Source organism: Malus sylvestris, chromosome 17 (genome assembly GCF_916048215.2).
Source record: "Malus sylvestris chromosome 17, drMalSylv7.2, whole genome shotgun sequence".
NCBI lineage: Eukaryota > Viridiplantae > Streptophyta > Magnoliopsida > Rosales > Rosaceae > Malus > Malus sylvestris.
In genome coordinates this window covers 25,266,673-25,294,329 of record NC_062276.1, presented here as the reverse complement: position 1 = coordinate 25,294,329, position 27,657 = coordinate 25,266,673, and the positions used below count along the sequence as shown (strand labels likewise).

Here is a 27,657-nt window from a genome sequence, read left to right as displayed (position 1 = left end):
TTGGTATCGAATTCACCATGTACAAGATTCGAACCTAAGACCTCTCACTTTTAAGTGAAAATGAATATCACCAGACCGTAGTACCAAGTGACAACCTTTTGTTTTTCTTAAGTCTAAAAATTTAAACAAATGAGACGGAGGGAAGATAATTTTAACTGTGCACGAGTACTGCGGTTGGAAAAGAAACCACATCAATAGAATTAAAAAGTAAAAATGAAAATAAAGGAGCCAAAGTGCACTGTTTCATTAAAGGAATATTGAGTTTTATAACCAAAGCATATAATAATGTAAATGATGTCGTTGGGTTCTAAACAAAATAAGATCGTCGTCTTCCCTTGATATCAAAACCCAGCAGCGCAGCAGGTTCCAAAAATCGATCGGAATTCTCACTCTTAGTGGCGATTTTCGACTACGTCATTTTGGCCTCGGTGTTTTGAAAAAAAAAATTGAATGCAGCTCTGCTGCGCGCAGAGCAGATGCAGACAGAGACAGCACCGGAGGAGATGAAGAGCAGGAGCAGGAGGGGAGGGGCTAGCCAGCACTCCAGCCTTGTTTTTCCAGCGAGGGGAGTGGCGGCCGCCACTCCTCGCCTTCACGTGGCTTTGCCACTGATCATACATGTTGGTACTAGATTCAAAAGATTAGTGCACCATTCAAGGCATAACAACATTCCTTTGGAAACCCAAAAGAAGAATTTATTCGAGGGGGAAATGAGAGATATTTTGTTCCACCACAGAGAATTATTTTATTTTTGCATTTAAAAGAATTTACATGATACATCAAAACAATCATTTTTAGGATTCCTAAGAGTGAATTTATCCCTTATGGGATTTAATGATTCGAAAGAGAGAATTCATCCTTTTACGGTCATTTGATTTGGTAATAGTAATAAAGATACTAACGAATGGAAAGAAATGAACAGTTTGGATCCGTATCAATGACCAATTTCCGTTAGAAGAGAAGGTTCCATGGGAACAATTATTTATTTCTATTTTCAGGGTACTTCATCTCATTTTTTTTTTAAGAAAAAAAAAGAGAAGAAAAGAAGTGTGGGGAGAAATGACAAGAAGATATTGGAACATCAATTTGGAAAAGATGATGGAAGCAGGAGTTCATTTTGGTCATGGTACTCGGAAATGGAATCCTAGAATGGCACCTTATATCTCTGCAAAGCGTAAAGGAATTATAAATCTTACTAGAACTGCTCAGTTTTTATCAGAAGCTTGTGATTTAGTTTTTGATGCAGCAAGTAGGGGAAAACAATTCTTAATTGTTGGTACAAAAAATAAAGCTGCTGATTTAGTAGCACGGGCTGCAATAAAGGCTTGGTGTCATTATGTTAATAAAAAAATGGCTCAATGGTATGTTAATGAATTGGTATAATACAGAAACGAGACTTCATAAGTTTAGGGACTTAAGAACAGAACAAAAGATGGGGAGACTCAACCGTCCTCCGAAAAGGGATGCGGTTGTGTTGAAGAGACAATTATTTCACTTGCAAACATATCTCGGCAGAATTAAATATATGACGGGGTTACTCGATATTGTAATAATCGTTGATCAGCAAGCAAAATATACGATTCTTCGAGAATGTATCACTTTGGGAATTCCAACGATTTGTTTAATCGATGCAAATTGTGACCCGAATCTCACAGATATTTTGAATTTTCTCGTGCCGTACGAGGAGAAAACTTCTTATACGTTTCTAGGGGGAGTATTGTTCATCTATCCCAATGAGCCATTTATCGAATCGTTGCAATTGATGTTCGATCTTGACGAGAGGGAAAATATATTCGGATACAATCTCGTATTTTTTGATCTTCTTGTAGATCCTTTGAATAATTTTTTTGGTTATGCAAACCCAATGGGTCGTAATAAAAAGTTAAAAGAGTAAAAAGAAAGGATAGGATCATAAAATAATCAAGAAAATTAGAGCATTTATGTGTTGTATCAGAGAACCCAATGAGATTCGGAAAAGAGAATTCATTAAATTTCAATAACTAACAGATAAAGGAGGGGAATATTTTGGCAGAAACACTGAGGCAGGGCAACAGAAGGGTCATTTTGCACAATTTCCTGAGCAACAAGGTATTATGGCCCAGTACATTACTCAAGGTACACCCCAACAAAATGGAATAGCAGAGAGAAGAGATCGAACCTTGATAGGAATGGTTAGGAGTCTCATTTCTAGGTCAAAGCTACGTGGTTTCTTATAGGGAGAAGCATTGAAGACATCTAACTATGTGTTGAACCGGGTACCTACAAAGTCAGTACCAAAGACAGCTTTTGAGTTATGGACTGGCAGAACATCAAGTTTTGATCATTTTCATGTGTGGGGTTGCAAAGCAAAAACTAGGTTTTACAATCCAAATGAGAAAAAGCTTGATTCTAGAACCAGTTCATGCTACTTTGCGGGGTATTCTGACAAATCTAAGGGCTTCAAGTTTTATTGTCCTCAAGCACAGACAGGAATCCAAGATACTCATAATGAAGTTTTCTTAGAAGACCAAGATGTATCAGATCTAGTACAAGATACTTTTAAGTTTGAAGAATCAGAACAACTTAATGGCTTGGTTCCAATGGACTACAATCATATTTCAGTGCTGCTAAGAACTCAGGTAGAGGAAGCTGATTTTGATGAAGATATGACAAATGAAATAGGTGCTGAAATACAAAGTGAACATAGAGATGCTTCATATGTCACATCCTGGCCCAGGCTCCCACCACATCCTGGGCTCGACTCTGTCGTAACACAATATTGTCCGCTTTGGGCCCCGACCACGCCCTCACGGCTTTGTTTCTGGGAACTCACACGAGAACTTCCTAGTGAGTCACCCATTATGGGATTGCTCTCGCGTGAACTCGCTTAACTTCAGAGTTCCAATAGAACCTGAAACCAGTGATCTCCCAAAAGGCCTCGTGCTAAGTAAAGATGGGAATATGCATATAAGGCTTACAGGATCCACTCCCTTAAGCGATATGGGATGTTACAATCCACCCCCCTTAGGGGCCCGACGTCCTCGTTGGTACATTTTCGGCCATGGATTGGCTATGATACCAAATTGTCACATCCCCGTCTTGGCCCCAACCACATCCCAGGCTTGACTCCGCCGTAGCACGATACTGTCTGCTTTGGGCCCCGACCACGCCCTCACGGTTTTGTTTCTGAGAACTTATATGAGAACCTCCCAGTTGGTCACCCATCATGGATTGCTCTCGCACGAACTCGCTTAACTTCGAAGTTCCTACGGAACCCGAAGCCAGTGAGCTCCCCAAAAGGTCTCGTACTAGGTAGAGATGAGAATATACATATAAGGCTTACAGGATCCATTCCCCTGGGCGATGTGGGATGTTACATCTTATGCACGAGATATATCCCTAAATGTTCAAAGTTCTCACACTAAGAATGATACATGTCAAGTGAGTGATCAATTGAATCTGAGAAAGTCAAGTAGAGTCAAGAAACCAGCAATTTCAGTTGGTTATGTCTATCTCTAAGAGGCAGAATTTGACATAGGTGACATAGATGATCCAGTTACCTATCAACAAGCAATTCAATGTCCTCAAGTTGCATTATGGAAGAAAGCAGTGGTGGAAGAATTGGATTCCATGGCCAAGAATAAGGTATGGACCCTTGTGAACTCAAATCCAAATGCTAAACCAATCGGTTGCAAGTGGGTTCATAAAACTAAAAGAGATGATGCTGGGAGAATAGAGAGATCCAAGGCTCGGTTAGTAACCAAAGGCTTTATTCAGAGAGAAGGGATTGATTACAATTACATGTTTTCACCTGTTTCTTCCAAAGATTCCATGAGGATCATCATGGCTTTGACATCTTATTTTGATCTGGAACTACACCAGATGGATGTTAAAATTGCTTTTCTGAATGGTGATTTAGAGGAAGACATATATATGGTCCAACCTCCTAGATTTGCTGAAAATGGGAATGAGAATATGGTCTGCAAACTAAATAAGTCAATTTATGGACTTAAACTGGAATCTAGACAGTGGTTTCTCAAATTTTATCAAGTACTCACTGCTCATGCTTTTGTTGAGAACAAGATGGATGATTGCATCTATTTAAAACACAAGGGATCGAAGTTCATTTTTCTGGTTTTGTATGTTGATACAAAATCGGAGGGGTCTTGGAACAACATAAATCCGACCCTGAATTTGCAATAAAGTAAAGAACACAAGATGTATCGTGATTTACCCCCAATGTTTGGGCTACGTCTACACTGATATTGTATTTCTCTGTGTGAGGGAGAGAGAGCTTCTGTATGTGAGGATCTGAGCTTCTTTCCCATGGCCTAAGAATTGGCCTCCTCTAATGAGGAGAGTAAGGAGTCATGTTATAGAATAAGGGCTCCTCACTTATTACATATTTTCCCCTTCATTTATTACATAATTACATTTGAGTCCCCCAAATCTTCAGTCAAGAGAGTCTTTTGGCTGGAGACTTGAAATTCAGTCCATGTGTGGGCCGAAGTAACTAGATGTCATCTAGAACTGATACTCGATATGAGGTAGTGCCCAATCTGAAATGATGCTCAACTAGAAGTAGCACATGTTGCGAGGCTGCTCTGTTTGTGGCTTATGTTGCCTTAGTTGGCTCGGCTTGTGGCGTTGAAGGTGAGGGAGTCCCTTTTATAGAATAAGGGCTCACTCCTTAATACATAAATGATAGGCTAGAGTCGATGCTCGCGGCGAGACGATTGCTCAGCAGGCGGCGATGTTCTCTAATAATGGTGAGGGAGTCCCTTTTATAGAATAAGGGTTCACTCCTCAATACATAAGTGATGGGTTGTTCTCTAATGAAAGTGAGGGAGTCATTTTTATAGAATATGGGCTCGCTCCTCAATGCATAAGTGATGGGTGCTCTCTAATGAAAGTGAGGGAGTCCCTTTTATAGAATAAGGGCTCGCTCCTCAGTACATAAATAATGGGCTAAGTCCCCCAAGTATTTTTCATGAGGCCCAGTTGAGGCCCAATATATGGTACATAATGTAGTCCCCCAAGTCTTCAGTTAATAGGGTCTGTTGGCTGGAGACTTCAAATTGAATCCATGTAGTCCCCATGCACTGAAACTTTGTAAGTGAAGCTTTGCAAGTGAAGCTTTGAAGCTAGAGCTCTGTAAATGAAGCTTTCGAAGTTGGAGCTTTTGTAAATGAAGCTTTTGAAGCTAGAGCTCTGTAAATGAAGCTTTCGAAGCTGGACCTCTATAAATGAAGCTTTCGAATCTAGAACTCTGTAAATGAAGCTTTCGAAGCTAGAGCTCTGTAAATGAAGCTTTTGAAGCTAGAGCTTTGTAAATGAAGCTTTTGAAGTTAGAGCTTTGTAAATGAAACTTTTGAAGCTAGAGCTCTGTAAATGAAGCTTTTGAAGCTAGAGCTTTTGTAAATGAAGCTTTTCAGCTAGAGCTCTGTAAATGAAGCTTTCGAAGCTAGATTGACATGAGTGATGCTCATGAATGTTTATGTTGATTGACATGAGTGATGCTCATGGATGTTGACATGAGTGATGCTCATGAATGTTAACATGAGTGATGCTCATGAATGTTGACATGAATGACTGTCATGAATGTTTATGTATGATTGACATGAGTGATGCTCATGTATAATTTTGGAGTATTGGACGTACTTTTGATCACCTGGTTGGTGATAATAGCGGCAGGCTGCTGAATAATTTTGGGAGTACTGGACGTATTTTTGATCACCTGGTTGGTGATAATAGCGGTAGGGTGCCGAATAAATTTGGAAGTACTGGGCGTACTTTTGATCACCTGGTTGGTGATAATAGCGGCAGGGTGCCGAATAAATTTGGAGCCATAGGGCCTGGCTCTTTTGGTCTTATGGGTCTTCGCCCTCCACATGACATTGCAGCCCATTATTTTGGGCTTGTTGTTGTTGTTTTTTTTGTTATTTTTTATGATTACCCTTTGATGAGGTTATACATATGTCTCCGAAAGATAAGAAAAATAAATTACATCATTCAAAAATACATCCAACCCTCTGCTCAATGGGTCACGCTCATAATTCTCTTTTCTGCATGCCATCACCAACGTAATTATGTCTGCTTCTTTTTATCTTCTTTTGCTTTCTGCTTTTCTTTCTGTTTTTTGCTGTGCTTTTGCTTTCAGCCTGGTTGCTGCTGGACCTTTTGTTTTCTGTTTTTCTTTTGCTTTCCCCCATCTTGAGATGATGGGCCACGAAGTCCGGTAGCATGGATTTCCCATCTGAAATGTCTTGAAGATACCCCGATTCCTAAACGCTACTAGTGGTGTCACTAAACGCAGATTGTCTGCTGCCTTCGTGAGAAAGCCTGGTGCGTTGATTGAGCACCCGAGCCTGCACCCGAACCAGAGCCTGCATGCACTTAAGCGTCATCTTTGCTTGCTTCCTCACATTGTGGCTTCTCACCAAGGCCTGCAACTTCACAAGCCCTTTAAGCGCACGAATCGCCCTCTTTGCCAAGTATCCTTTGAAAGCTGTCTGGATAACAACGGCGTAATAGTGTTCTCTGGCATGATTGAAAGGCCTAGTCAGCCGAGCTACCTCAGCGGCTGCGTGGGCAGTAGCCATTGCCGCATCCGCCGTAGGCGCCGCCACAGCAAGCACGTGCTTTTGCTCTACAGCTGCTGAAACATGCTTTTGGTCTGCAGCTGCTGAAACATGTTTTTGCTCCGCAGCTGCTTCTTGGGTCACGGTTTCTTGTTGGTTTAAATTTGTGGGTTTTCTGACAATTCACCTTCGCTTCTCTCTTTTCTTTTAATCTTCGTCGTCTTTAGTGGGAGATCTGAAAGCCCTTTTGACAGCAGTCAACCAGGAAGTGCCTCCCTTCTTCCCCATGAGATAATACAGTAAAACTAAAACCCAGCTGCATTTACAGCTGTGAAGTATACAAACTGATTATACTAAAATTATATAAACCGATTCCACAAAAAAGTATGCGAAACTGATTATAAAATTGATTCTGCAAAAATAGTCGATGAGGGCTTGGACTGACATGCATACAATTTTTTTTAAAGTATACAAATTGATTCGACTAACATAAAACAAATTGATTCTATTAAAATTATACAAACTGATTATACTAAAAAGTATATGAAACTGATTCTGCATATATTTAAAATTGATTATGCAAAAATGGTCGATGAGGGTTTGGACTGACATGTATATAGTTATTTATTTATTTTTTATTTTTTTATTTATTTATACTTAACTGATTCTACTAACACAAAACAACTGATTTTGGTAAACAGTATACAAAACTAATTCTACATATATTTGAAACTGATTTTGCAAAAATGGCTGATGAGGGGGTCTATCACATCCCGGCCCGGGGCAGATCACTTCCCGGGCCAACTCCACCACCATAGCACGATATTGTCCGTTTTGGACTTACCATTCCCTCACGGTTTTGTTTTTGGGAACTCACGAGCAACTTCCCAGTGGGTCACCCATCCTGAGAGTGCTCTAGCCTCCTTCTCGCTTAACTTCGGAATTCCTATGGAACCCGAAGCCAGTGAGCTCCCAAAAAGTCTCGTGCTAGGTAGGGATGAGAATATACATTTAATGATCACTCCTCTGGACGATGTGTGATGTTACAGGGTCGACTGATGATAGTTTTATTGAAAATATACAAAATGATTATACTAGAACTATACTAATTGGCTATACTAAAAGGTATACAAAATTGAATATTCGTATATTTGAAACTGATTATACAAATATGGTAGAGTGGGTGTGATTGAGTCTAGTAATAAAAAATACAAGTTGCTTCTATATATATTTTTAGAGGACTATAATCTAAAAGGAGACTAAATATAACCATCCGATTATAAAAGGAGACTAAATATAACCATTCGATTGGAGATAACCTTGTGCTTGTAATAAAAAGATACCTTTTACCAATAAAAAAAGTTGACCCCTTTTCATATTTTTGTGTTATATTTTTATTTTAGCAGATCGTTATTGTTAGTGATATTTCTGGTTTTGGAATCAAAGAGGGGGGCGGTCATGATGTCTTCTCTGAGTAGGGAGCTTGTGTTCCTGATCTTGCAGTTTTTCGATGAGGAAAAATTCGAAGAGACTCTTCACAAGTAGGCCTGACTTGTGTATTTTTAAATTAATTTTTTAATTAATGCGTTTTTGTTGGCACAATTGCTGATTATGTACTGATATACTGCGTCGCTAAATGGTTTTGTGATGTAAATACCAAATAGGCTAGAGCAGGAATTTGGGGTTTTCTTGAATATGAAATTGCAGTTCCCAAACCTTAGGCGTTCGAGGCTACGGACTCTCATTAACCAAAGGTAATTACTCTGAAACCACGACTTGAGTTATATGGGATTAGCTGTGCACTTCGTTGCGACTTATGGATGTTGTTGCAAATATTGGTCTTGCTTTAGTGTTTCCACATTTTGAATGAGTGCTTTTGTCTTCCGTTGCACTCAGAACGAGAATTTCATCAAGTTGATAGCACTAGCTAATGAGTTTATTGTTTACGTCTATGTGGCTGTCAAAAAGAGGTCATTAACATTGTTGCAATGCCTAAATCATGTGCCTGAATCTTAATTTAGTATAGTTCATTACTACATAACACAGGGGCCTGACGACAGTTGTACATCACTGCTTGATTCCAGCGTCTGGTGTCAGGATTTTATTTTTTTTTTGTTGGTGACCGGTGTCAAAAGTTTCTACACACCAGTAACTATTATTGTGCAAATTATGACCCTTCCGGTTCTACTGAGAGAGAACTAATTTTCCTTCTGTAAATTCAAGCTTAAATTGGCAGCATGACCTCTGTTGTGACGCAAGCCCATATCCAAGTATAGAAACACTTTATGTGGATCACTCATGTCAATATCCGAACCGTGCGTGGGCACCATCACCTGCAAACAACTCGCTGCTTGGAATCAAAGAGGGGGCAGTCAAGATGTCGTCTCTGAGTAAGCAGCTTGTATTCCTGATATTGCAGTTTCTCAATGAGGAAAAATTCAGAGAGTCTAATCACAAGTAGGGCTTACTTCTGTATTTTAATTAATGAGTTTTTGTTGGCACAATTGCTGTATGTACTGATATACTGCGTCATTAATTGCTTTTGTGATTTTAATACTAAATAGGCTAGAGCAGGAATCTGGGGTTTTCTTCAATATGAAATATTTTGAGGATGAGGTGCATAATGGCAATTGGGATGAAGTTGAGAAGTACCTCTCTGGGTTCACTAAAGTGGAGGATAACCGCTGTTCCATGAAAATGTTTTTCGAGATAAAGAAGCAGAAGTATCTCGAGGCACTGGACAAGTAAGCTTACAATGTTTCGATTTCAGTTCAGTGATAACTTTCATGGGTTGAATTGCATGATCGGTATTGAGGAATTATATGGTTGAATTGCATGTAATGTGACTGTGGACTTTATAGGCATGATCGATCCAAAGCTGTGGATATTCTAGTGAAGGATTTAAAGATTTTTGCCACATTCAATGAAGAACTTTTCAAGGAAATCGCTCAGCTCTCGACATTGGAGAACTTTGGGTATGAGAATTCCGTTATATTAATAAAGCCTCTGTAGTAAACAGTTGTAGCAAATGTACTAAAAAATGGTCTCTTGCATTATAGGGAGAATGAACAACTATCCAAGTATGGAGATACAAAGTCTGCCAGGGCAATCATGTTGGTTGAACTTAAGAAACTGATTGAAGCAAATCCCTTATTCCATGATAAATTGCAGTTTCCAAACCTTAAGAGTTCGAGGCTACGGACTCTCATTAACCAAGGGTAAATACCCAGAAACCACAACTTCAGTTATATAAGATTAGCTGTGCACTTCATTGGGACTTTTGGATATTTTTGCAAATACTGGTCTTGCTTTAATGTTTCCACGTATGGAATGAGTGCTTTTGTCTCCCGTTGCATTCAGAATGAGAATTTCATCAAGTTGATAGCACTAGCTAATGAGTCTATTGTTTAAGTACGATGTCTATGTTGCCAATCAAAAAGTTGGTTATGGCTTGAATTCTGTGGAAACAAAAGGAAGCCATTAGTATTCTTGCAATGCCTAAAAATGTGCCTGAATCTTAATTTAGTATATGGTTCGTTATTACATAGCACAGGGGCCTGGTGACAGTTGTACATCACTGCTTGATTACAGCGTCTGGTGTCAGGATTCTTTTTTTTCTTTTGTTTTGTTGATGAACGGTGTCAGAAGTTTCCATACACCAGTAACTATTATTTGTGCAAATTATGGCCTTTCTGGTTCTGCTGAGAGAAATAATTTTCCTTCTGTAAATTCAAGCTTAAATTGGCAGCATCAGCTTTGTGAGAACCCAATTTCAAATCCACATTTTGAAACACTTTATGTGGATCACTCATGTGGACAACCGAACCGTGCGTGGGCACCATCACCTGCAAACAACCTGCTGCTTGGATCCTTACCAAAAGCTAGAGGGTGTCTCCCACTTGGTGCACATGAGGTAAGTAATCTAGCTTAAATGTTGATACTCTACTTAAGTAGACACTTTGTTGTTATTAACTTTTTGTTGATGCGCTTGGCTTTTCATTTTCAGCCTTTTCAACCTACACCAGCCTCGGTTCCAATACCCCTTGCAACTGTTACTCATCCAGCAGTTTCTGAAGGAGGAGGTATTTTATTTGACACTTTGTTCTTTTGTGCAGGTTAATCTCGCAATTAACTTGTTGCCAGTAACATTTCCAGGGCATGGTCATGGTCAAGCTTTGGATGCACCTGATGACTTGCCTAAGAATGTCACACGGACTTTGAATCAGGGTTCATCTCCCATGGGCATGGATTTTCATCCTTCACAGCAGACTTTGCTCCTTGGTCTGTATTTTTTATGATTTTAAGTAGCTCCTTATATTTATAGTTATTTGTGTACCTTCGGTCTCTACAGCTATGTTTGCTAATTGGGTTTTTTTCCCTTAGATGCTTGGTGCTCATAATTGACTGTTGATTGTCCTCTATGTGATGCTTCAGTTGGTACCAATGTAGGGGATGTAGGTCTGTGGGAAGTTGGATCTAAGGGGCAACTATTTTTAAGGAACTTCATAGTATGGGATCTTAGTTCATGCTCAATGCTTCTGCAGGTCTTTCCCTTTCTGTATGTGTCCATACGTGAGGCCTTTGCCATTCTGTACTTGTCCATATGTGACATAAAAATTGTGTGCACTGTATTCTTTGTGGGTGTATGAGTTGGTTGACTGACAAGTAAATTTGTCTTCGTGAAATAGGCTGCTCTAGTTAAGGATCCTAGTGTGTCTGTTAACCGTGTGGTTTGGAGCCATGATGGTGCTTTATTTGGTAAGCTTGAGCATACTGAAGTAACTGTGGCAAATGTGATATGGCTTTATAATTTTTTAAGGATTGAATTAGACCCTAATTATTGTATCATTTACAATCCAATTATAGGTGTTGCTTACTCAAGGCACATTGTTCAAATATATTCTTATCATGGGGGTGATGATGTACGCGAGCACCTAGAGGTATATACTGAAGATGCAGTTATCAATTTTTTCACTTTTGTTTTGTTATCTCTTAAGTTTTCTGTATTAATAATGACTCTGAAATTACTGTCGTAGATTGATGCACATATTGGTGGAGTAAATGATCTGGCATTCTCCCATCCCAATGAGCAGCTTTGTGTGATTACCTGTGGGGATGACAAGACCATCAAGGTTCGTTTTTTGTCTTAACACGTTTGCTTGTCTCATTGCCAGTGGAAGAGTGTTTTCTGTTCCTCGCTGATTTCCTTCATAAATTTAGGTGTGGGATGCTACAACTGGTGCAAAACAGTGGACTTTTGAAGGCCATGAGGCTCCAGTTTATTCTGTCTGCCCACATTATAGGGAAAACATTCAGGTGTTGTGGTATTTTATTTTGGTTTTTCATTCTTATAATTACACCTTGTATTTCTGTCTCTGGTGCCTGTCTGTCCTCGTCTTTTGGTACTCATTGTTTGCTGCTATGCTTCAGTTTATCTTGTCAACAGCACTGGATGGAAAGATAAAGGCTTGGGTGTATGACAATTTGGGATCTCGAGTTGATTATTATGCTCCTGGTCGCTGGTGCACAACCATGGTTTATAGTGCTGATGGTACAAGGTTAGTATACTTAGCTCAGAATTTCCTTTTTCCTTTCGTTGGATGGGCAAACTAGTTGGTTATATTTTTCTTTTCCTCTTTTTTCTTTGGCGGTGGGTTGCAGGCTATTTTCATGTGGGACAAGTAAAGATGGTGAGTCATATATTGTTGAATGGAATGAAACTGAAATGTTTGTGAAGAGGACCTATAAAGGCTTTCGCAAGCGTTCTTTTGGTGTTGTGCAATTCAATACTATTAAAAACCGGTTTTTGGCTGCTGGTGACGATTTTTCTATTAAATTTTGGGACATGGACAATATTCAACTTCTGACAACTGTTGATGCTGATGGAGGCCTCCCAGTAGGTTCATTTCCTTTAAGTAAATTGAAATAATAGAATCTAAAATACCAGCTGCTCATCTTCTTTACCCCTCCTAATTCCTAGGCATGCCCTCGTATCTGCCTTAACAAGGATGGCACTCTCTTGGCTGCTTCTGCCAATGAGAATGGGATTAAAGTTTTGGCAAATGCAGATGGAATGCGGTTGTTGCGAACAATTGAGAATCATCTTTCTTACGATGGTTCAACGACCTCTGAAGTTGTGATGGAGGTATTTTAGTTAATTTTGCCTGCCTAACATTTAATTAAGCTTATCCTTTATTAATTTAAGCATGCCTAACACTCAACCTCTTTCAGCCTGCAATAACCGCAATTAAAATATATTATCAGGTAATATGACCCGACCCGTTAAGAAAAATATATTAAGTCAATAAAAATGAAAATGAAAAACATAATTTGACCCTAAAAATGTAAAATATAATACTAAATTAGTATATACATACTAAATTTCAGAGTTGACCCCTTCATGAAAGTTGTTAAGCTTTTCATTATGAGTGATTACATTTTTCACACTTCTACAATAATTATTATTAATTTTATTAATTTTGCACTCAAATAAAAAACATTGTTCATGAGATTTGGAGGGTTGTAAAAATCTAAACGACCATGTAACCATTGTCTAAGCATTGAGGATGCAATTATAAACGTTTATTATGCTTTCACATCTTTCAGACATATACATTAATGATTATGAATTTTGTTTATTTTGAACTCCCTTAAAAATACTATTCATGAGAATTTGTATGGTTTTAAAAATTCAAACGATCATATACCCATCCTCAAAGCGTAAAGGATGCGATTACGAGCATTTGCATATTTTTCATATTTTTCGCACATGTAAATTAATTATTATATTTTTTAATGTGTTTGGTATTTTTAAATTACTTGATATTTTTTTTTAATGTGTTTTATGATTTTTAATCTCAATCTTTGCCTATAATATACTATAAAAAAAAAGGAAAACTTAAATTTTAAAATTTATATAGAATAATACAACAACAACAACAACAACAAAGCCTTTTCCCACTAAGTGGGGTCGGCTATATGAATCCTAGAACGTCATTGCGCTCGATTTTGTGTCATGTCCTCCGTTAGATCCAAGTACTCTTAAGTCTTTTCTTAGAGTCTCTTCCAAAGTTTTCCTAGGTCTTCCTCTACCCCTTCGGCCCTGAACCTTTGTTCCGTAGTCACATCTTCGAACCGGAGCGTTAGTAGGCCTTCTTTGCATATGTCCAAATCACCGGAACCGATTTTCTCTCATCTTTGCTTCAATTTCGGCTACTCCTACTTTACCTCGGATATCCTCATTCCCAATCTTATCATTTCTCGTGTGCCCACACATCCCACGAAGCATCCTCATCTCCGCCACACCCATTTTGTGTACGTGTTGATGCTTCACCGCCCAACATTCTATGCCATACAACATCGCTGGTCTTATTGCCGTCCTATAAAATTTTCCCTTGAGCTTCAGTGGCCTACAACGGTCACACAACACGCCGGATGCACTCTTACACTTCATCCATCCAGCTTGTATTCTATGGTTGAGATCTCCATCTAATTCTCCGTTCTCTTGCACGATAGATCATAGGTAGCGAAAACGGTGGCTTTTTGTGATATTCGCTAGATTGCTCCGGTCATTAGTGTGGATAAATATATAAATGGATAAAGATAGGAAAGCAAACACAAGATGTACGTGGTTCACCCAGATTGGCTACGTCCACGGAATAGAGGAGTTCTCATTAATTGTGAAGGGTTTACACAAGTACATAGGTTCAGGCTCTCCTTTAGTGAGTATAGGTGAATGATTTAGTACAAATGACATTAGGAAATATTGTGGGAGAATGATCTCGTAATCACGAAACTTCTAAGTATCGGAGTGTGGTATCGTCTTGACTTGCCTTATCTGTCTCATAGGTAGATGTGGCATCTTCTCTGGAAGTACTCTTCCTCCATCCAGGGGTGGTATCTTTAACTGGTGGAGATGCACAAGGTAATGTATCAATTTCACTTGAAGCTTACTTGTAGTTTCAGGCTTGGTCAAGCGAGATACAAACCATGTAGTAGGAGTCCTCCAAGTCGCCGTGCTAGGGGATCTGCTGAAAGAGGTGACAGACAAGGTAAGCCATCAGAGCTCCGGCTGATTGTTCACATTCACCCTATCTTGCAGGCAGCATGAAGGATAAAGAGAAGAAAAATGAGAAGAGATGATATGGGATACTTTTGCTTTTGAAGAAGTAACTTTCCACAAGCTTATTCTTGAACTGAGCTGGAGGGTTTTCTGGTTTCCTCCAGAGTATAAGGCCGACTGAAGAATTTGAGGGTCAAAACAAGTCCATCAAATCTAGAGTACGTTCGACCCTGCTGATATGGGATACTTTTGCTTTGACAGAGTAATGGATGTATCGGCACGTGTGCTGTTACGCTTGTCTCCATATGCTTCCTTGTATCCTTCTCACTTGCCCTATCTGTTCCTCAGGCAGATGCGGTATCTTCCCTGGAAGTATAAGATGTTGAAGATGAGTACTCGAGAGCAATGCCAGGTAAGTAATCAGGTAAGGGGTTCCAGGCAGTCGGTTCCTGGCTGGAAGCTTGATTCCAAGTGCTGACTGATTGCTCTCTTTCTCCTTGTCTTGCAGGTAAGAACAAGGCCCAAGGAAAAGACAGGGAAAAAGCATGATATGGAATACTCTTGCTTTTAACTCTAATGATATGAGATATTCTTGCTCTAGTATAGCTTGTTTGCAGAGGTATTATCGGGGGGAAAGAAAGCTGAATATTTCGAAAGGCTTCGTTGGGAGTGCCCTCTCAGATATGAGGAAGGGTTGAGCATTTTTGCAGGTCTGTCTGTCCGTTGGGGATGGAGGTCGACATATATAGGAGTCTCCTTAACAACAAGTAGGAATGCTATTCCTTTACCCTGCTTGGTCATAGCACGGTAGTGGGAGCTGCCAGCTTCACATGTTTTAACTCTGTCAGAGCACTTTGAAAAAGTGGTCTGTGGTATCTGGAAAGCTGATGTTGTGTGTGAAGATTACAGACAGCTTTATCCAAGGAGATCCGACTCTTGCAGTTGGGAAAGTGTTGCCTCTTCGGTTTTCGAGCAAGCAATCCTATCGAGGATCTGGCTCTCGAGATTCGGAGAACGATGCCTCTTCGATTTTTGAGAAAGCAATCATGATGGGGGTCTGGCTCTCGAGATTCGGAGAGCGGTGTCTCTTCGATTTTTGAGAAAGTAATCATGTTGGGAGTCCGGCTCTCGAGATTCGGAGGGCGGTGCCTCTTCGATTTTGGAGCAAGCAATCTTGTTGGGAGTGTTTTCTCGAATGTGAGTAAAGGTTGGGCATGTTTGCTAGTCTACCTTGCCACGAAGCACAGAGGTTGACACACAGGGACTTTCCAATTATCCAGCAATGGTACTGTTCCTTTACCCTCTCTTCGATTTTTGAGAAAGTAGTCATGTTGGGAGTCTGGCTCTCGAGATTCGGAGGACGGTGCCTCTTCGATTTTGGAGCAAGCAATCTTGTTGGGAGTGTTTTCTCGAGTGTGAGTAAAGGTTGGGCATGTTTGCTAGTCTACCTTGCCACGAAGCACAGAGGTTGACACACAGGGACTTTCCAATTATCCAGCAGTGGTACTGTTCCTTTACCCTTGTGGGTAATAATATGGTAGCTAGACCTTCAAAATTTATGTGTCTAAACTTTGTTAGTGCTGTTTCTTTGCTATTCTTTTACCCTTCTTGGTTAGAGCGATGTACTGGGAGCTGCAAGCTTCACATGCTCAACTTTGGCAGAGAACTTTGGCAAAGTTATCTGTGGTACCCATGAGCTACTGTTGCGTGTGGGAAGTGAGTGATTGAACAGTAAGACTCATGTGCTTTCTACTTCACCAGAAGTCTTCGACAGAATGCCCATAATTTCCGCAAAGCTGAGTGTGCGTGTGACAGGTGCTGACAAGGCTGGAAAAGTAGGTGCCTCTTCGATTTCTGAGATCGGCCCTCGTGGTCTCTGAGCAGCCCAGCTTTTGAGAAAGCAAGCGCCTTTTCGATTTCTGAGATCGGCTTTTGTGGTCTTTGAGCAGCCCAGCATTTGAGAAAGCAGACGCCTCTTCGATTTCTGAGATCGACCCTCGTGGTCTCTGAGCAGCCCAGCTTTTGAGAAAGCAAACGCCTCTTCGATTTCTGAGCAAGCGCCTCTTCGATTTCTGAAGCTCCGTCGTGTACAGATTTTTATAGGGGCTTGCATTAAGTTCCAAAGCACACTTGAATCTCCACCAGTAGAAGCTCCATTCTTGCACTTCTAAGATCTTGATCCGACCTCTTCTCTCTTCAACACATTTGAAAATGTCTGGCCCCTCCGACCGTCGTTTTGACTTGAACCTTGTTGAAGAGGCAGCCCCGCCTTTTCCAGACAACATATGGCGCCCATCCTTCGTCTCCCCTACTGGTCCTCTTACCGTTGGGGATTCCGTGATGAAGAATGATATGACCGCTGCGGTGGTGGCCAGGAACCTTCTCACTCCTAAAGATAACAGACTACTTTCCAAACGGTTTGATGAGTTAGATGTTAAGGATTCTTTGGCTCTCAGTGTTCAGTGTGTAGGTTCTGTGTCTAATATGGCCTAACGCCTATTTGCTCGAACCCGCCAAGTTGAATCATTGGCGGCTGAAGTGATGAGTCTCAAACAGGAGATTAGAGGGCTCAAGCATGAGAATAAACAGTTGCACCGGCTCGCACATGACTATGCTACAAACATGAAGAGGAAGCTTGACCAGATGAAAGAATCTGATGGTCAGGTTTTACTTGATCATCAGAGATTTGTGGGTTTGTTCCAAAGGCATTTATTGCCTTCGTCTTCTGGGGCTGTACCGCGTAATGAAGCTCCAAATGATCAACCTCTGATGCCTCCTCCTTCTAGGGTTCTGTCCAGTACTGAGGCTCCGAATGATCCCCCTCCGGTGCCTTCTCTTTCTGGGGCTCTACCGACTGCTGAGACTTCTCCTAAGCAACCTTTGTGAAGGCTCCCTCTTGTTTGTTTATTTTGACTCATGTGTATGTATATATTTGTAGCTTATCGGGGATATCAATAAATAAGTTTTCCTTCATTTCAACGTATTGTGTTAAATACACCAAAGTCTTCTTCGCTAAGTTCTTTGAATTTTCTTTTGTTGAAGCTTTGTAAGTGGAGCATGTAGGTTGAGGTAGTGTTCCCTTAATTTCCTGAGTGAGGAAAACTTTTCGGTTGGAGACTTGGCAAATCCAAGTCATTGAGTGGGATCGGCTATATGAATCTTAGAACGCCATTGTGCTCGGTCCTGTGTCATGTCCTTCGTTAGATCCAAGTACTCAGTCTTTTCTTAGAGTCTCTTCCAAAGTTTTCCTAGGTCTTCCTCTACCCCTTCGGCCCTGAACCTCTGTCCCATAGTCGCATCTTCTAATCAGAGCGTCAGTAGGCCTTCTTTGCACATGTCCAAACCACCGTAACCGATTTTCTCTCATCTTTCCTTCAATTTCGGCTACTCCTACTTTACCCCGGATATCCTCATTCCTAATCTTATCCTTTCTCGTGTGCCCACACATCCAACGAAGCATCCTCATCTCCGCTACACCCATTTTGTGTACGTGTTGATGCTTCACCGCCCAACATTCTGTGCCATACAGCATCGCCGGCCTTATTGCCGTCCTATAAAATTTTCCCTTGAGCTTCAGTGGCATACGGCGGTCACACAACACGCCGGATGCACTCTTCCACTTCATCCATCCAGCTTGTATTCTATGGTTGAGATCTCCATCTAATTCTCCGTTCTTTTGCAAGATAGATCCTAGGTAACGAAAACGGTCGGTCTTTGGTATTTCTTGATCTCTGATCCTCACCCCTAACTCGTTTTGGCCTCTATTTGCACTGAACTTGCACTCCATATATTTTGTCTTTGATCGGCTTAGGCGAAGACCTTTAGATTCCAACACTTCTCTCCAAAGGTTAAGCTTTGCATTTATCCCTTCCTGAGTTTCATCTATCAACACTATATCGTCTGCAAAAAGCATACACCAAGGAATATCATCTTGAATATGTCCTGTTAACTCATCCATTACCAACGCAAAAAGGTAAGGACTTAAGGATGAGCCTTGATGTAATCCTACAGTTATGGGAAAGCTTTCAGTTTGTCCTTCATGAGTTCTTACGGCAGTCTTTGCTGCTTCATACATATCCTTTATAGCTTGGATATATGCTACTCGTACTCCTTTCTTCTCTAAAATCCTCCAAAGAATGTCTCTTGGGACCCTATCATACGCTTTTTCCAAATCTATAAAGACCATGTGTAAATCCTTTTTCCCATCTCTATATCTTTCCATCAATCTTCGTAAGAGATAGATTGCCTCCATGGTTGAGCGCCCTGGCATGAACCCGAATTGGTTGTCCGAAACCCGTGTCTCTTGCCTCAATCTATGCTCAATGACTCTCTCCCAGAGCTTCATTGTATGACTCATTAGCTTAATACCCCTATAGTTCATGCAATTTTGTACGTCGCCCTTATTCTTGTATAGGCACCAAAGTGCTCGTTCGCCACTCATTTGTCATCTTCTTCGTTTTCAAAATCCTATTAAAAAGGTCAGTGAGCCATGTTATACCTCTCTCCCAAAACTTTCCACACTTCGATTGGTATATCGTCTGGGCCTATTGCTTTTCTATGCTTCATCTTCTTCAAAGCTACAACCACTTCTTCCTTCCGGATTCGACGATAAAAAGAGTAGTTTCTGCACTCTTTTGAGTTACTCAACTCCCCTAAAGAAGCACTTCTATATAGAATAATAATTAATAAAAAATATATACATATTCATTATATCTATTGCATTTTATAGTAAGTTTTTCTAGTAGTTTAAAAAATTAAAATCATCAAAATAATCTTTTTTCTTATCGTGTCGAAACAGGTTACTCGCGTCACTCTCGTGTAAACCTGTTAAGGATTCGTTATTAACGGATTATTATCGTGTGGCCTGATAATAACCCGATTAGTTATCGTGTTGACTCAAAACCCGTTATTTTCGTATCGTGTAAGAAATTGTCAGGTTTACCGAATTATACTTGGAGGGGTACTAGGAATAACAACCTTGTCCAAGAAAGGCTCAATCATGGCCTTGTCAATGGCAGCTGGTACGTTCGATGGTCCTTTACTTCGGTCATCCATGGCACCGTAAGGGGTTCTGACCATTGCCTCGTTATTGTCAACATGGAGCCTTCGAATGCTAAAAGGAAAAAAATATTTAGATTCGAGGCTTTTTGGCCTATTGAGGATGGGTGTTGGGAGGTAATTCAGCGAAGTTGGAGCATTGATGGTGGGGGGACCCATGTTGATGGGTGGTTGCGACGCTTAAATTCGTGTAAAGGAAACCTTTTGAATTGTAGTAAGCGGAGGTTTCATGGTGACTGAGAGGAGATTGGGGCTTAATTAAATCGGCTGGAGCAGCTTCAAAACAATTGGGAGGCGAATGTTGAGGAGATTCGATCTCTTTCTGGTCTAATTGATAAGTTGGAGGCAAGAGATTGTTCTGGCAGCAGCGTTCCCGTGTTAAATGGTTGCAAGAGGGGGACTCTAACTCTAGGTTTTTTCACCAGACAACCATCCAATGTTGGCACTTCAACAAGATAGGGAAGCTACAAGATGCTCAAGGGGTGTGGAAGGAGGACACTGCGGGCATTATTAGAGTTATCAACGAGCACTTCACTCGCCTCTTTGCCTCTGAGGGTCAGCGGGAGTGGGGATCAGTCCTTGAATTTGTCTGCCCCTCCGTCTCGAAGGAAATGAACTCACATCTCACTAGATCTGTTGCTTTGGAAGAGATTAAAGATGCTGTTTTCCAAATGGGTGGAATGAAGGCACCAGGCCCAGACGAGTTCCATGGAGTTTTCCACCATTCTTTTTGGGATATTATTGCAGATGATGTGAATGGGTTGGTGCAGGATTTTGCGACTGGGCGGGAGAGTCCCAGAAAACTCAATTTCACTCATATTGTCCTTATTACGAAGACGGAAAATCCCGTGTCAGTGGGCCAGTCTCGTTCGATTAGCCTGTGCAACTACTCCTATAAGATTTCTTCAAAATTGTTGGCTAACCGGTTGAAACTTTGGTTTCCTATGCTTATATTCCCTTCCCAGAATGCTTTTGTTGAGGGCAGACAAATACAAGATAATATTCTTGTAGCACATGAGGTTTTCCACTTCCTCAAGCTTAGGAAAGTTAAGACAAAATTCGAGCTGGCAATGAAAATTGACATGAACAAGGCATCTGATAGGATTGAGTGGGACTTCCTTGAGGCAGTCATGGTCCAGATGGGGTTTCACAGGTGGTGGATAAATAAGGTGATGGGGGTGTGTCTTCTGTTGACTTTTCGGTCCTTGTCAACGGCCAACCGGGGAAGCGCTTCATACCATCCCGGGATCTTTGGTAAGGAGATCCTTTCTCTCCGTACTTGTTCCTTAGTGTCACGAATGTTCTCTTGCGCCTAATCCAAGGGGTAGTCGACAGAGGGTTCCTTGAGGGAGTTAAGATCAGTATGCATGGTCCTCCTTTTTCCCATTTGTTGTTTGCCAACGACACCCTAATATTTCTACGTGCCTTTCCGCTGAATTGCCAGAATATTGTCCAAATCCTTAATGCCCACTGTTAGGCATCAGGACAGGAAGTGAGCATGCAAAAATCCTCTATATTTTTTGGGGCTAACACCCTGACCAGACTTCGGGAGGAATTGTGCGATATTTTGGGTAATGCCGCTGGTGGTGGACCTTACTAACTATTTTGGTATCCTGATGGTCTGGGGAAGGTCTAAACGAGAGGCTCTGGCCTTCGTAAATGATAGGGTGATGGCTAAGATTCAGGGCTGGAAACAAAGTTTTCTCTGCCAAGCCGGCAGGGAAGTTTTAATCAAAGCTGTTACTCAAGCCATTCTTGCCTGTCCAATGAATATCTTTTGTTTCCCTGACAATATCTGCAATGATATTGACGTTGTTGTTGCTAATTTCTGGTGGGGGCAAAAGGTTGGAGAAAGGAAGATCCACTGGGTAAGTCGTGAGTCTCTGGGATTGCCCAAATAGGAGGGGGGCATGGGCTTCAGGAACCTAAAAGAATTTAATCCAGCGTTATTGGCTAAGCAATGTTGGCGCCTCATTCACAATCCCGACTCACTTTGGGCCCAAGTGATCAAAGAGCGATATTTTCCCAATTGCTCGTTCTTTGAGGCTTGGAAAGGGGGTAGGTCCTCTTGGGCTTGGGCTAGTCTCCTCGGGGGCAAGGATATTATCGTTAAAGGAGCTCACTGGCAGATTATGAGTGGTGAGCATATTTGGCTTTGGGTTGATCGATGGATCCCATCCTTGGCTTCCAGGCACCCTGCCCTGGTTCCGAGGGTTGACGTGGATCTTTCACGCCAAGACTCCTCTATTATTGATCCTTCCTCTTGGGATTGGTAGTTGGATTCCATAGAAATGGAAAAGGCGGAAGGAGATAGAAGGGCGATCTTGGATACGCTGATCGGTGTGGTTGGGCGCGAGGATAGACTGGTTTGGCCGACTGATAGAAGGGGACGATACATGGTCAAATCTGGGTATTATTGGGTCCATAACATCAATCGTTGGTCTAGGAGTCTCCACCCTTCGTCCTCGGTAGTTGTTGATTTGAGGGTGTGGAAGTGTATATGGAATTTTCTGGTCCCTCCCAAAATTAAGAACTTGTGGAGGACTCTTCAGGGGGCTGCTGCTACGAAGATGAATTTATTTTGACGAAGGTGTGCCTCTTTCCCTATTTGTCCTTTGTGTTATGAGTGGAAATTGAACATGTTTTGCTCATCTGCCCTTGGGTGGACTGGGTTTGGTTTGGGGGTGCTTTGGGGCTTCGGATTGATAAAGATTCGGTGTCTACATTCCGGTCATGGCTCCAGCGTATTTGGAATGATCACACGGGACCAATAGAGGATAGGAGGAGAACCATGTCATACGTTGCGTTTACTTGTTGGTTGAAGGCAAGGTGTGATGCGGTTTTTAACTCATGCCAACCCTCCCCGTTGCAAACTGTGCTTGCCATTTCCCTAGCTGCTTCATCCTTCCTGGAAGCTTGCTCGGGGGTTAGTAGTGGGCGGGTTTCATTGAGTCCACGAGTCCGTATCAATACCCCTTGGTCTCCTCTTGGGCAAGGTGTAATTAAGGTTAATGTGGATGCTAGTTGGAAATGGGTGGATGGGTACTACTGACATATTGGTGTCGTGATGTGGGATTCGACCTCTTGTTGCTTGGCGGTGTGTAGGAAGAAGATCCGTGCATCAAGTGTTTTGGCTGCGGAGCTGAGGGGTGTTTTGGAGGGATGTATGATGGCGAGACAGTGGGGCTTCCATAGTACTGTGGTGGAAGCGGCGGATTATGTAGCATTGCATGCTGGTGCGGAGATGAGCGACTTAGTCTGGGTTCAACGACCCCCATCTTCTTTTGTCCATATTCTGAACAAGGATGGGCCACCATGCCTTCGAAGCTAGCTTTTGTTTAAGTGGGTCTAAGGGTGACACGTATGCTCCTCCATTTTGTAGTTTATTTTCTTTATTCTCTGCTTTCATATCTGATGTTGTTAGCCTTGTGTGTCTTTCTGTACTCTCTTTTGTTTCGGCCCTGGTTAATGATATTTCCGGTTTCCAAAAGACAGAAAGTGTTTTTTTTTTTCCAATCTAAATATGTGTATGAGCATTAACTTCCCATTTGATGAAAATTATAGTAAACTGCAGATAACTAGTCGTTCTAATTGTAGCGCCTCTTTGATTACTTTTTTATTGCCACTTTGAATAAGCAATCCTTTGAATAAGCAATCCTAGGCTCCTTTGTAAAAGCATGAAGGGAGATTAGCATTTTGTGGAGTGCATATTACTGTTTTGGCGTGCAAATAACAGCTCCCAATAAAGTTACTAGTTTGGTAACACTAAATTAGGTTTGTGATAGCTGTTGAAAATTCCGACCTTTGCTTCCCCTGTGCTGCAGACTTTTAACGTGCAGCCCCTCGTGATTGCGGCGCATCCACAAGAAGCAAATCAGTTCGCATTAGGACTATCGGATGGTTCTGTTTATGTTTTTGAGCCCCTTGAATCTGAGAGCAAATGGGGTGTGGCTCCACCAGTTGAAAATGGGTCAGCAAGCAGTGCGCCGCCTACTCAAGTTGGAGCTGCAGGATCAGATCAAGCACAGAGATGATCAAGTGGCTGGCAGAGCACAAGCTCTTTTACATGTTTGGCTTTCTGGCCTACTCCAAATACAGGTATGTTTTTACATTTGACTTGTTTCTATTTTCAATACGAGCAATATTTTTATTCGCTGATTTCTAGAGCAATCATTTGATAATTTTTTGCCTAATTTTTCTTAACATGTTTTCATTTTGCATTGCAGTTGTGTTCTTCATGCAGTGTAATTTAATCGAGGAATGATGTGCAGATATGTAGATTTAACAAGTTGGTTCAGAATTTCAAGGTAGGTTAAATGCAGTAGGAGTATTGGCAGTGAAATGTATTTAACTTATGTGTCGGAAATGAAGAGTTTTACGTTTCTTTGGTATGCTTTTTTTCCAATTGATGATCAGATCATGAATATAATTCTTGTTGAAATATAAATGTGTTTACTGATTTCTAGTTAAATTCCTGGTGTAATATTGTTTTTAGAGAAGGTTTGTTAAGTAACTCATAAATTAAGGAATGACATGTGTATTAGCTCGTAGGCTAGATGAAATGGAGGGTTGTGATTGACTGATATGTATAGCGCTCTCTCTCTCTCTCTCTCTGTCTCTCCTCTATTGGTTATTTTCTTTGAACTGTTGTGAGCTCATAAGCTCAACGTGAATGATGAATGAAGCATCACCAGGGTAACATCCTCTGAGTGAAGAATTTCAAGATTTTGTTCAAGATTTTTCGTTCTCATGAACTATGGAATTTGTTGAAAATGGGATTGAAATCTCAGAGAAGAAGGAAGAATATTTATCAGCTGATGGAAAGAAACTGAGAAAGGAGAATGCTTTGAAAGAGGCAAGAACCTTGGGTATCATACAAAATGCTGTCTCGGATCAAATTTTTCCCAGAATTTCTAATCAAGAATTGGCTAAGGCTGTCTGGGATGTTCTGAAGCAAGAGTTCATCGGAGGCAAGCGAGGTTAGTAAAACTACAAGGTTTTAGATGTGCATTTGAATATACTAGAATGGCTGAGGATGAATCTCTATGTGTGTATTTGGTTAAATTGTTTGATCATATTAACCAAATGAAAAGTAATGGTGAAGAAATTAGTAATCAGAGGATAGTTCAAAAACTGCTGATTAGTTTGCCTAAATCCTATGATAGTATAGCATCTGTGATTGAAATACCATGGAGGTTATTGATGCACAAGTTCAAATTAATGGTAGAGTTACAAAGTCGATACTCACTGAAGAAAATGCGAACTGACAGAGGGGGGGAGTTCACTTCTAGTGAGTTGAATAAGTTATATGAAGATTTGGGGATGGAAAGACAACTGCTGTGGCTTACACTCACATAGCAAAATGGAGTGGCAGAAAGGAAGAACAGAAGAGTTGTAGAAATGGCAAAGTGTTTATTGCATGAGAAAAATTTACCCTATCAACTTTGGGGTGAAACTGTGCATACCTCTTTGTATTTGTTGAACATATGTCCTTCAAAAGCTTTAGATGACATTACTCCATTTGAGATCTTTAGTGGGAGGAAGCCAGGAGTAAAACATCTAAAAGTATTTGGTTCAGTATGTTACTCATAGATACCAACCAATCTCAGACACAATCTACAATCTACAAGTACAAAAGGCATACTTGTGGGTTATGGTACATGTGAGAATGGGTACAGGATTTATAATCCTACTACTGGACAAATAATTGTTTCCAGAGATGTATTGTTTAATGAGGATGAGAAATGGAATTGGGAGACTAGCACATTCACTGATGTTGAAATTCCACTCGTTAACTCAGAAAATGAAGAACCAACTGAGAATGTTACTGAGGGTACCGCTTCATCAAGGATGCTTTGCAACATGGAAAGATTGATCTGAAGTACTGTCCTACAAATGAGCAAGTAGCTGACATCTTTACATTGTCAAGTTAAAGATTCAACTATTTGAGAAGTATGCTTGGTGTGAAATCAGTGCATAATTTAAAAGGGAGTGTTGAAATATAAATGTGTTTACTGATTTTTAGAGGTGTAATATTGTTATTGGAGAAGGTTTGTTAAGTAGCTCATAAGGTAAGGAATGACATGTGGGAAGCCTTGCAAAACAATGTGATTGATTTGGTGTACTGCAAATTTGAGGAGCAAATTGTAGATATTTTCACTAAAGCTTTGCCTAAGGAAAGGTTTAATTATCTCAGAGGAATGCTTGGAGTCAAATCAGCAACAACCTTAGAAGGGAGTGTTGCAGCATAAGGATGATGTTGATGAAGATCAAGGGGATTGGAGTGCATCTAGTGCATCCCGGATTCAAGTGCAGGAGTTCTAAGTTTGAAGGTTTAAGGCTTATATGCTATTTGTAATAGACGGTAAGGATTATATATAACATTCAAACGATAGAGTGCGCGCCAGCTGTCCTAGTCCTCGTTTGGCAAATCCGTATAAGGAATCGGATAGGATAAGCAATACGGACCGGATATTTGGTGCAACTATGTACTAAACAATACCGGTATTACTTAAACTGGACCCACATCTTTTATACGGTGCATGCCCGCTTATTTATCCTTCCAGAAATCTCTGTATTATTAGTCGGGTCTGTGTCCTCTCTCCGTCGGTCTGGCGCATAGTTCTCACTTCCGTTGCCATCGCCAATCCAAAGTTCTTCTCTCTTTCCTCACACCCACTCACCAAATCGCTCAGTCGTCAATCCCAGGTTCTTCCTCCTCCTTTCTTCTCTTTCTCCGTTCTTCTCTGCCTCTCTCCCTCCTCTTCAGTTCCTCGTCGCGGGACCCGCATGGGTTCGCGTGCCATCGATCCTGGATTTGAACTAGATCCGACTGAAACCCACGTCGTCGGAGCATCAGAATTGCCTGCATTCACCTACTGCCCAACATCGCCGCAGCATCGTTCGACGATATCGGCAATCCAATGCAACCTCTCGATAAATTGAAAATAAAATTGTGGATTAAATTTGGGAAATCAGGTATTATAGAGTCACTGGGAATCTCCAGTTCATATCATCACTTCAGGTCAATGTCGTTCTCACTGGGAATCTCCAGTACGTTAAATTTGGGAAGTGTTGATAATATGCAGTTTTCTCTGGGTAACTGTCGTTCTCACTTGCCATCGATGCCAGCACCGACAATCCGCTTCTTCTGTATAGAGGGGGAAGATTTGCTTGAACTGGTAAGGAGAACTGGAGAAGGGAGAGTGAGGGTGTCTAGTGTCTGGGGGCTGTGCGGTGGAGATTTTCTGGGGAAGAAAGGATTTTTTATTTGTTTTTTATTTTATTTTATAATTTGGTTTAAATAAAGGACAAATAGAAAATACAATATCAAAGTTCAAAATGACAAACAAGATTATTTTTATTTTATTTTTTAATTTGATGCATTTGGTTGTTGTGAATTTTTATCAAAAAAAAAAATTCTCTTTTTTTCATTAGTCATCAATTTTGTTTAGTAAAAATAATATAATCCGATCTCTTATCCAGTACGGTACCAAAAACATTATAAATAATACGGTTATTAATACGATACTGCATCAAATGCTCGACTAATTTAGTCAGTACATTTCGATGATAGATTATCCTATCCGAGTGAAATAATCAGTACAATCCAAGCTGTCAAATAAGGGCCTTGGATTGTCTGCCCTCCTATTTCGGTGCCCTCCTCGTGCCCTCCTGTTTTGTGTGGTCACGGTTAAGCCACGTCAATATTTTATATTATTTTTTTATAAAAATAATAAAACAAAAAAAAATAATATAAAATGTTGACGTGGTTTAACCGTGACAACAAAAACAGAAGGGCATGAGGAGGACACCAAAATTGGAGGGCAGACAATCCAAGTCATCAAATAAGACCTATATTTTTAAGTTGTCCCGTGCGGAGCACGTGAGCCTCTTCACACAAGCTGAGCATGTGATCTTCGACGGTTGTTTTCTTGTCTTATTCGGATCACAACATATGTGTGCGTGTGAATCCCA

The 27,657-nt window shown here is 40.8% G+C and overlaps 2 protein-coding genes and 1 pseudogene across 2 annotated transcripts; 2 read left to right on the top strand and 1 right to left on the bottom strand.

Annotated features, from left to right (window-relative positions):
- Positions 1 to 5,931: 5,931 nt before the first annotated feature.
- On the bottom strand, positions 5,932 to 6,885 carry LOC126611913 (protein IQ-DOMAIN 17-like; annotated as a pseudogene).
- A 1,082-nt stretch (positions 6,886 to 7,967) lies between these two features.
- Positions 7,968 to 10,289, top strand: LOC126611530 (topless-related protein 1-like). Its single transcript, XM_050279832.1, has 7 exons — positions 7,968 to 8,101; positions 8,225 to 8,314; positions 8,784 to 9,017; positions 9,125 to 9,304; positions 9,422 to 9,535; positions 9,620 to 9,778; positions 10,109 to 10,289. The coding sequence occupies exons 1-7, from the start codon at positions 8,019 to 8,021 to the stop codon at positions 10,122 to 10,124; spliced, it is 876 nt and encodes a 291-aa protein (XP_050135789.1). The 5' UTR covers positions 7,968 to 8,018; the 3' UTR covers positions 10,125 to 10,289.
- LOC126611912 (topless-related protein 1-like) lies at positions 10,192 to 24,151 on the top strand. Its single transcript, XM_050280225.1, has 13 exons — positions 10,192 to 10,473; positions 10,567 to 10,626; positions 10,676 to 10,841; positions 10,995 to 11,104; positions 11,249 to 11,318; positions 11,427 to 11,500; positions 11,597 to 11,692; positions 11,781 to 11,876; positions 11,991 to 12,118; positions 12,222 to 12,456; positions 12,541 to 12,705; positions 23,505 to 23,778; positions 23,907 to 24,151. Exons 1-12 carry the CDS (start codon positions 10,192 to 10,194, stop codon positions 23,712 to 23,714), a joined length of 1,692 nt encoding a protein of 563 aa, XP_050136182.1. The 3' UTR covers positions 23,715 to 23,778; positions 23,907 to 24,151.
- The last annotated feature ends 3,506 nt before the right edge of the window (positions 24,152 to 27,657 follow it).